A 9148-nucleotide genomic window follows, 5' to 3' on the forward strand; every position below is an offset into this window, starting at 1 on the left:
TAGCTAGCCTAACTCATCCCATCTAACTTAGGTTCCCCCATCTGATACACGGTTCAACATTTTTCTTAAAGTGATTCAACACGACTAATTCAAAATTTTATGGGTTCAGAAATCTATATGGCCTGTTCGGCTGGACTTATAAACCGGCTGAAAAAGCTGAAACGACTGATTTGTTGTGAGAGAAAAATACTGTTTGGTGGCTAATAAGCTGGCTGAATAAGCTGAAGCGAACAGACCCATAGTTTGTTTGATAAGCTGGCTGAATAAGCTGAAGCGAACAGACCCTTTGTTTGTTCTTCTATCTTATCTTAGCCATAAATGACACGAATCAAACACTAAAATCGGAAGGTGTTGAAGCTAAAATCTTAGGGTCCATTTAAGAATAGATGGGCCTACGGACGCCACCTAGGGCCCAGTCCGTCTCCAATGGACCAGACAACCGCCTGAACTGTATAAATGGGCCTGAGTTACTCCTACTTACTTCTTCGAAGTGAAGGGCCTGAACGATAAATGGGCCGTCGCACTGCTTGTAACAACGACTTGCGATTTTTGTGTTTGCATGGTATTTCAGCGCCCGCCCTTGCGATTTTTCCGAGGCGCACTCCTCCCTCCTTTGGTCTTGCCGCCGAGCGAATCCAATTTACCTTGCTTTTCCCTCCGGCGAGCTCTTCCGTTCCTTCCCAAAAGGATCGTTTTCGCTTTCCTTCGATGATTTCTATGACCTCTTTTCGACTCTTTTTATTGGTGGGCTGATGTTTCTTTTTCGCTACCGCATTTCCTTTCTCTCGATCTCATCGAAGCAGCCGGACCGCGGGCGGCTTTCGGCGCCTCGTCTCCTCGCGACGAATCCGCGGCAACAGAGACCTGATTCGGCGACGAGCGCCGGCCGGTGAGTCCCCTCCCGCGCTCGCGCTCCTTGCGCGCTGGAAATTTCCTGCAGCGGCTATTTTTCGCCTGCGTTTTGCAGGGATCGGGATCGAAAGACGTGTGGTTTTAAAATATTCGTGAGGTTTGATCTAGCGCGGCAGATTATATATGACCAATGAGCTCGTTTGTTATTGTGGACGAACAGTTATCTACACCGAATGCTGCTGGGATTCAAAGCGCCGGCTAGGTGGCTACTGTTATTTGAGTTAGTCTTTGTTTTCATTTCATTGCCGTGTTTACTTCTGGGAGTTGGACAGTTGGTTCGAAGCCGAACCAAATGGATTTTGAGGTGGCAAGGGCGAATTAGTTTGTTTTGCATTGCCCCAGGATAAGAATGAAGGGAATGCTTAGTATTATGCCTCTGACGTTACCTTTTCTGAAACTGTTTTTTTTACTGTAAACATTTTTCTTACTTTTTATATGGATGGTTTGGTTCCTAATCACACATCGAATTTGAAGAGAACACTATTTTTCTGTTGCAGGAGACAATAAAGGGATGAGGCTTGGAAGTATAAATGGTTTGCGGTTCAAGCAGCTTAAGCTTGTCATTCTTGCATTTTTCATGTTGTTCCTTCTTTGGAAATGGGATAAAGGCACATTCTATGATTTTGGAATCCACCAGCCAGACCTTTTGACTCATCCAGGTCATCTTAAGCACATATAAACATTTTCTCTTAAATTTCTTTGTACCACATCTATATCTGCTCTACTGGTGCATCCTTACCACCACTATCCATGATAGGCTCTGTTGATATGGCAGATGAAAATGAAGTGCCACCTGCTGAGAAGAAAGGTATTTACACATTTTGTGTGACCACCGTAGAAACAATGAATTTATCTCTTCTGTGAGCATGCAAATTTGCTTGTTTTATTCATTGACATGTTCTTCAAATTGTCTATATAATTAAAACAGAAAATTGCTTTCTGGTCAGTCTACTCGTACATTAGTTAGCACTTAGCACGCAGGTTATCTAGCTCTAGACTTCTATCTGATGTTTGCTTCATCTATCCTGCAGAATGTAACTACAGAAATGGAAAGTGGGTTTCTGACAATCGTAGACCTCTATACTCGGGGTTTGGCTGTAAACAATGGCTTTCAGAGAGCTGGTCCTGCAGATTAACCCAGCGCATAGATTTTGAATATGAAAATTTTAGATGGCAGCCAGAAGCCTGTGAGATGCCAGAGTTTGAGGCCTCTAAGTTCTTGAGGAGGTATGTGACCACTGCCAGTCCAAGATGAATTTGGATATGGAATATACTGGCATATGAATATATATTCAGCCAATAGGCAAATACTGCTAATTTGGACATGTTTCAGAATGCAGGACAAAACCATTGCATATGTGGGTGACTCTTTAGGCAGGCAGATGTTTCAATCAATGATGTGTATAGTCACTGGTGGAAAGCAGAGGCCAGATGTGGAAGATGTCGGAGCGGAATATGGCTTTGTGTTAGCACCAGGTGCAAAAAAACCAGATGGCTGGGCCTATCGGTTCTTGAGCACTAACACAACAATTTTGTACCATCTATCGTCAACACTTTGTAATTTGGAACCTCTGAATCCCTCAGATCCTGAAACCAGTTACGCCATGCACCTTGACCGTCCAGCTGCTTTTCTGAAGAACAACCTTTACAGGTTGCATGTCCTGATCCTTAACACTGGTGACCACTGGAATGAATGGAACCTAAGGGTAAACAAGTGGGAGATGTATCTTGGTGGAGCACCAAACAACAACAGGGACATTGCTGTCATCCAGAATGCAAAAAATTTCACCATCCACAGTGTCATCAAGTGGTTCGATGCTCAGCTCCCGCACCATCCCCAGCTGAAGGTGTTCTTCAGATCGGTATCGCCTCGACACTTCTTTAACGGTGATTGGAACACTGGGGGGCGATGCGATAACACAAGTCCTTTGGCCAAAGGAAGTGCCGTCCACTCGAACCGTTCCGAAGATGATGATGCTGAGAGCGCGGTGAGGGGAACCAGGATCAGGCTGCTGGATGTCACTGCCCTATCGCGCCTGAGGGAGGAGGGGCATATATCACGGTACCGTATCAAGGGCGCAACGAGCATTCAGGATTGCTTGCACTGGTGTCTTCCTGGCGTGCCGGATACGTGGAATGAGATCCTTGCAGCCCAGCTATAGCCCGGAGCTGATTCGGCGATTCAGGCTTGCATATTCAGATAACCACCCACACAGACAGTATGGTTTCGTTAACTGAAATAAAAAGGAAGGTAAGCTGCGTCGTGCAAATGTCATGTCTTCATGTTTGCCTGATTGGTGCATACTGACAGAAAGATTTCTGCACTTGTAAAGGCAAGGACAGAGCATAATCCGCGCTCACACTCTGGCAGATAGAACCCGCTGTCTCCGTCTGAATCCTGATCCCATGCGCACGGGGACACGCTGGCTGCAGCCTGCAGGCAGCAGCAACGCAGCAACTACCGCACGTGCTCATAACCTGGCAGGAGGCAGCAGCTGGTTGAAGCGAAGATCCATGGCAGCTGCACCGATCTTCCCGCACGCACGGCGCTGCCTGCCGGAATTATTTTTTGGAGGAAGCTTCTGCTGGATTTGGATTGGAGTACGACCGGCAAACTGGCAGCGGTTGGTACTCTCGGACAACAACAGAACAGGGTGGACAGATTCAGGTAGATGACTGTATCAGAAAATGACGAACATGCCAACGATGCAATCGGTCGTGGGTGTTTGATAGGAGGGCTAAAGTTTAGCCCTGTCGCATCAGATGTTCGGATGCTAATTAGAAGAACTAAATATGAGCTAATTATAAAACTAATAGCAGAACCCCTAGACTAAATCGCGAGACGAATTTATTAAGCCTAATTAATCCATCATTAGCGAATGGTTACTGTAGCACCACATTGTCAAATCATGGACTAATTAGGCTTAATAGATTCGTCTCGCGATTTAGCCTAGGAGTTGTGTAAGTAATTTTGTAATTAGCCCATATTTAATACTCCTAATTAGTGTCCAACATCCGATGTGATAGGGACTAAAGTTTAGCCCATACCTCCTAAACACCCTGTAGCCTCGTTCAGATAGCTGGCCTGGAAGCGTCAGCCTGATTCAGAGAGTTTGCTACGAGCTAGAACTTGGGATGGGGATTGGGGAATCTTCATTACTTATAGAAAGGACCACATTCTAGTTTTGGTACTAGTTTTGTGTTGCACTCTGAGAAAGAGTCTGATTCGCTATTCATCAGTTGTGTTACTGTTTTCTGAGAAAGAGTTTCTGTACCAGTAGGAGCACAAGGACCTAGTTAGTTAGCTCATCGTTTGGAACACGTTGCCTCAGTTGTTGTTTCTGGTATGTAATCACTTAAAAGTGACTAAAAACCGTGTGCGCTCGGATCCGGGAGGCCCGCCTTGTAACCTAAAATTTTATATTTTCTTGTTAATTTAAAGATACGTAGCCCTTCTGCGTATTCTTGGAAAAAAATTATTGGAACGAGGTTCTGATGTTCATTGTAGCATTAGAATGGCAGCATTTTTGTTGAAGAGAATCATATTTGTAATGCAACTGTTTTATCGGTAACTGCTCAGTGCTTCGTTTCAAGAAAAAAAATGTTTTCGTTTCAAAGATAACTGCTCAGTACGAAGTAACTTGGGGGTCCGGCCTTTTGTTTTCTAGCCTTTTTTTTTTGAAAGATTCTCGCAAGTACGTTTCTGGCGGAACCATTTTAAAATCTGGACCCTTAGCTTAGCGCCATCCACACTGGCACCAAGCTTACACGTCCTCGGCGCCAACCTTTCTAGTTTTGTTTTCGCCAAGAGGTACAGGGTAACTGCTCGGCGTCGAGATCTACGGGCGCCATGATGGCTGGCGTCAAGCCCCCGTCATGTCGGCATCTGTGTCAGCAGCTGTGTATGGACCTTGGCGCTAGAAAAGTTGGTGCCGAGACGTGTAAGTTTGGCGTCAGCGTGGATGGCGCCAAGCTAGGGTCCAGATTTTGAAATGGTTCCACTGGGGACGTATTTGGGAGAATCTTTCAAAAAAAAGTTCAGAAAACAAAAAGGGCCATGTGCACTGGTCAATTCGGGCCCAAGATTAGGTTGCGCACGCGAAGGGCCTAGCCGACACCACCAAGGGCCTCCTGGTCCGTTTCCAGTTGACCTTCCTACGTAGTGATGGGCCTCGAAATGCAATGGGCCGTGGCACTGCTCAACAACTCCTCACCAAACACACGACTGGGGCTTTTCTTAAAAAAAAAAAAACACGACTCATCATCTACCCGTATGTCTGCAAGATCTCTCAGCATCACACCCGCCGTGCTCTTCCTCCATCGATCGCCATAAATGAACTCTGTTAATCCTCCTCCCCAGTAAAACTTCCATCAAATTACCAACCAGGAGGCAGATCAACTCATCAAAGCGCGTTGCCGTTGCTGGCCCGGCTGAGAGAACATCGGCAAGCCACACACACCGGGGTAAACCTATAACCTAACCTCTCCCTCCGGTAATTAACCGCTGTTACCGCTTCACGCCGTCGCCCTCCGCCCCTCCCGCCGTTCACCACCCCGGCTGCGTTCCTCCCTCCTCCTCCGCCGAGCGGCCGCCGGACGCGGGGAAGAAAGAGCCGTTCGATCTAGCGGGGAGAGGAGAGAGACCCCGGGCAAGGTACGGCGGTACGGAGCGTCTCCCCTGACTCTCCCGTCGTTCTTTTATTGGTAGGCTGATGTATTTTCCCCCCTTTCTCTTGATCTCATCGAACAGCCGAGCGGCCGGCGCCCTTTCTCCTGGCAACGAATCCGCGGCGGCAGGGGATTGATTCGGCGACGGGCGGCTGCGGCGGAGGCCTGATTCGGCGGCCGGTGAGTCCACCCTCTCGCGCAACCGTTCCTTTGCGCTCAGGAAATTTCCTGCGTCGTTTATTTTTCGCCCGCCTTTTCCAGGGATTAGATCGAAGGGAAAGGGACGTGTAGTTTCCAATATTCATGGGGTTGGATATGGTAGCGCAATTCTCGCTTTCTTACTTCCCTTCCCCCGTTGGATTTGGTTTGGGTGCGATCCCGTTTAGCGGCAGATTATGAGTTCGTTTTCTACACAGGCTGCAAGCATTCAAGCGCCGGCTGCTGTGTTCTAAATTAGGTTTTGTTTTCATTTGATTGCCGCATTTACTCCTAGGATTTTGAGGTGGCATTGGCAAAGGCAAGTTTGTTTGATTTGCATTGCCCAAGGTTAAGATGGAAGGGAGTGCTTACTAAGTTAATGATTTTCTGTGGTGATGCTGCATTTATTACTTGTCTAGATTTTGTGCTCCTAGCGATTTTGGAGCATTTATAGTAGCGTGCTAAATTGGATGATTTGATCTGCAATCACAACCTCAAAATGTGTGTTATCTTCTTTCATTGGACCAAATTGTTAACCTATTGTTCCAGGATGTTACATGGTATGCGCTTTTGGTCGAACTTTTAGGATATTGGTAAAGCATCAAAGCTTCTGCATCTTAAATTGAAAGTGAACTAGATTGCTGGTAAAGCACTTTGTGACTTGTGAGCGAGCATATGGTGGGAAGGGTCACTGCTTGACAAAAGGTCACAGAAAATGGCCTGTCCCCATAAAGTTTGTGTTGCAACATGATTTCACTAGTTAGTTGGCATGTGCCAAGGCAGGCTTGATCCTGTTTATTGTTGGCAGCCGAAAATTCAGTAAATTGTCAAAAGGAAATGCATTGAATTGTATATCTTTCTTACGTAGCTGGCAGCTAAACATTTCTTTTGGAAATGTTGCATTATGTGCTAGAATATGCATCTAACATTACCTTTTCTGAAACAGGTTCACTGACAACATTTTCTTACTTTTTATATGGATGGTTGTACACATCAAATTTGAAGAGAAGAATATTTTATATTACAGAACATCAATAAAGGGATGAGGCTTGGAAGTATAAATGGATTGCGGTTCAAGCAGCTTAAGCTTGTCATTCTTGCATTTTTCATGTTGTTTCTTTTTTGGAAATGGGACAAAGGCACATACTATGATTCTGGAATCCTCCAACCTGATCCATTGGTTTTGACTCATCCAGGTCATCTTAAGCACACAGAAATAATTTTTTTTAAAAAAATTCTTCATATCAAATCTATCTCTTTTCTCATTTTCCTTTTAAACTTCTGCAGCTAACTCAAAGTTTGTAGATCAGCATACATCCTCAGAAGAAGACTTTCCAAGTGCGGACCCATTGCCTCAGTCAGTAGTTAAAGTAGAAAAGCAAATTACTGGTGCACCACCACCATTGACTATGGTAGGCTATTCTGTTGATGTTGCAGATGAAAACGAAGTGCCGCCTCCTGAGAAGAAAGGTATGGCATTTACACATACTGTTGCCCCCCCCCCCCCCCCTAACAACGAAAAAAACTAATTCCTGGCAACGCCCCTGGCTGCTGGAGAAACCATGAATCTATTTCTTCTGTGATCATTCAAATGTGCTTGTTTTATGCATTGGCATATTCCTCATCTTGCCTACGTAATTAATGCAGAAGATTATTTTCTGTTCAGTCTACTTGTACATAAATGCGGATTGTCTGGCTCTATACTTCCATCTAATGTTTGCTTCATCTATCCTACAGAATGTAACTACAGGAATGGAAAGTGGGTTTCTGACAATCGTAGACCACTGTACTCGGGGTTTGGCTGTAAGCAGTGGCTTTCAGAGAGTTGGTCCTGCAGATTAACCCAGCGCACAGATTTTGCATATGAACAATTTAGATGGCAGCCAGAAGCATGTGAGATGCCAGAGTTTGAGGCCTCTCAGTTCTTGAGGAGGTACATGACCATTGCCAGTCCAAGATGAATTTGGAGATGGCATATACTGCACTCTTTGGCCTGTGAATTATCTTTCACTCAATAGGCAAATACTAATTTGGACATATTTCAGAATGCAGGATAAAACCATTGCTTATGTGGGTGATTCTTTAGGGAGGCAGATGTTTCAATCAATGATGTGTATGGTGACTGGTGGAAAACAGAGGCCAGATGTGGAAGATGTTGGAGCGGAATATGGCTTTGTGTTAGCACCAGGTGCAAAAAGACCAGACGGCTGGGCCTATCGGTTCCCGAGCACCAATACAACAATTTTGTACCATTGGTCATCAACACTCTGTGATTTGGAGCCTCTGAATCCATCAGATCATGCAACCAGTTATGCCATGCACCTTGACCGACCACCTGCTTTTCTAAAGAACAACCTTCACAGGTTCCATGTCCTGATTCTTAATACCGGCCACCACTGGAATCGAGGGAAGCTAAAGGCAAACAAGTGGGAGATGTATCTTGGTGGTGCACCAAACAACAACCGGAACATTGCTGTCATCTGGAAGGCCAAAAATTTCACCATCCACAGTGTCATCAACTGGTTGGATGCTCAGCTCCCTAACCACCCCCAGCTGAAGGTGTTCTACAGATCAATATCACCTCGACACTTCTTTAACGGGGATTGGAACACTGGGGGCCGATGTGATAACACAAATCCTTTGGCCAAAGGTAGTGGCATTCACTTGAACCATTCTGAAGACACCGATGCTGAGGGTGCGGTGAGGGGAACCAGGATCAACCTGCTGGATGTCACTGCCCTATCGCGTCTGAGGGACGAGGGCCATATATCACGGTATAGCATCAAGGCCACGCCGGGCGTTCAGGATTGTTTGCACTGGTGCCTTCCTGGTGTACCCGATACGTGGAATGAGATCCTTGCAGCCCAGCTGTAGGCTGTAGCTAATTGGATGATTGAAAGCTATTATATACTTTGTTAGGCTTTACTGAAGAGTTCTTATGCTGCTGACAGAAAACACCAAGCGGCAGTAGCTCGGGATTTTCGGAAGCGTGATTTGTTGTAAGTTGTAACTATATAGAGGCTTTTCTTTTCTAGTGTAACTGTAAGTAACTGTTGTATTTGCTTCAGTGTATGTCTACTGTTGTTTGGAAAATTGGAATGGCAGTCGTTACTCACTACTCCCACCTTTTCAATCAAAATGTAGGTTGTTTTGATTTTTCTACATGCATAGGTTTTGCTATATATCTGGATATAACCCCCTATATCTAAGTGTATTGCAAAATCTTTGTATCCATAAAAGCTAAAACATCCAGCCGTCTGGGAACTCACTTACCAAACAGAGATAATTATGCATTGCTGATCCCTGCTGTTGCTGATCTCTACGTTGAAGTCAGTTGCACATGCTTGTTATTAGAGTATTTAGTACGAAG

At 45.4% G+C, this 9148-nt stretch overlaps 3 protein-coding genes across 5 annotated transcripts; all 3 read left to right on the forward strand.

The window, feature by feature from the left end:
• The first annotated feature begins 1400 nt into the window (after positions 1-1400).
• LOC101777907 (protein trichome birefringence-like 40) lies at positions 1401-2178 on the forward strand. Its single transcript, XM_022827827.1, is given in 3 exon segments — positions 1401-1586; positions 1589-1720; positions 1944-2178. Coding segments are annotated over 3 exon segments (519 nt in total). The 5' UTR covers positions 1401-1423; the 3' UTR covers positions 2168-2178.
• On the forward strand, positions 2171-3518 carry LOC111255698 (protein trichome birefringence-like 16). The gene has a single exon (XM_022827826.1). The coding sequence runs from the start codon at positions 2193-2195 to the stop codon at positions 3072-3074; it is 882 nt and encodes a 293-aa protein (XP_022683561.1). The 5' UTR covers positions 2171-2192; the 3' UTR covers positions 3075-3518.
• Positions 3519-5213: 1695 nt separating this feature from the next.
• On the forward strand, positions 5214-8896 carry LOC101778302 (protein trichome birefringence-like 14). Of its 3 annotated transcripts, none has more exons than XM_004973561.4 (6): positions 5214-5574; positions 5663-5760; positions 6725-6974; positions 7066-7248; positions 7516-7711; positions 7824-8896. In XM_004973561.4, exons 3-6 carry the CDS (start codon positions 6821-6823, stop codon positions 8650-8652), a joined length of 1362 nt encoding a protein of 453 aa, XP_004973618.1. In that variant the 5' UTR covers positions 5214-5574; positions 5663-5760; positions 6725-6820; the 3' UTR covers positions 8653-8896. The 3 variants fall into 3 exon arrangements, with proteins under 3 accessions (XP_004973618.1, XP_004973619.1, XP_012702616.1); XM_004973562.4 differs by having other exon boundaries at positions 5214-5566; XM_012847162.3 differs by having other exon boundaries at positions 5214-5376.
• The last annotated feature ends 252 nt before the right edge of the window (positions 8897-9148 follow it).

Source organism: Setaria italica, chromosome VI, assembly GCF_000263155.2.
Source record: "Setaria italica strain Yugu1 chromosome VI, Setaria_italica_v2.0, whole genome shotgun sequence".
Taxonomy (NCBI): domain Eukaryota; kingdom Viridiplantae; phylum Streptophyta; class Magnoliopsida; order Poales; family Poaceae; genus Setaria; species Setaria italica.

What these genes read in the sequence shown, in the direction of transcription:
- LOC111255698 (XM_022827826.1), top strand. Translation starts at nt 2,193, where the DNA reads ATGAATATATATTCAGCCAATAGGCAAATACTGCTAATTTGGACATGT.
- LOC101778302 (XM_004973561.4), top strand. Translation starts at nt 6,821, where the DNA reads ATGAGGCTTGGAAGTATAAATGGATTGCGGTTCAAGCAGCTTAAGCTT. An exon ending in GCCGCCTCCTGAGAAGAAAG is followed by an intron (nt 7,249 to 7,515) that starts GTATGGCATTTA and finishes TCTATCCTACAG; the next exon opens with AATGTAACTACAGGAATGGA. An exon ending in GCCTCTCAGTTCTTGAGGAG is followed by an intron (nt 7,712 to 7,823) that starts GTACATGACCAT and finishes GACATATTTCAG; the next exon opens with AATGCAGGATAAAACCATTG.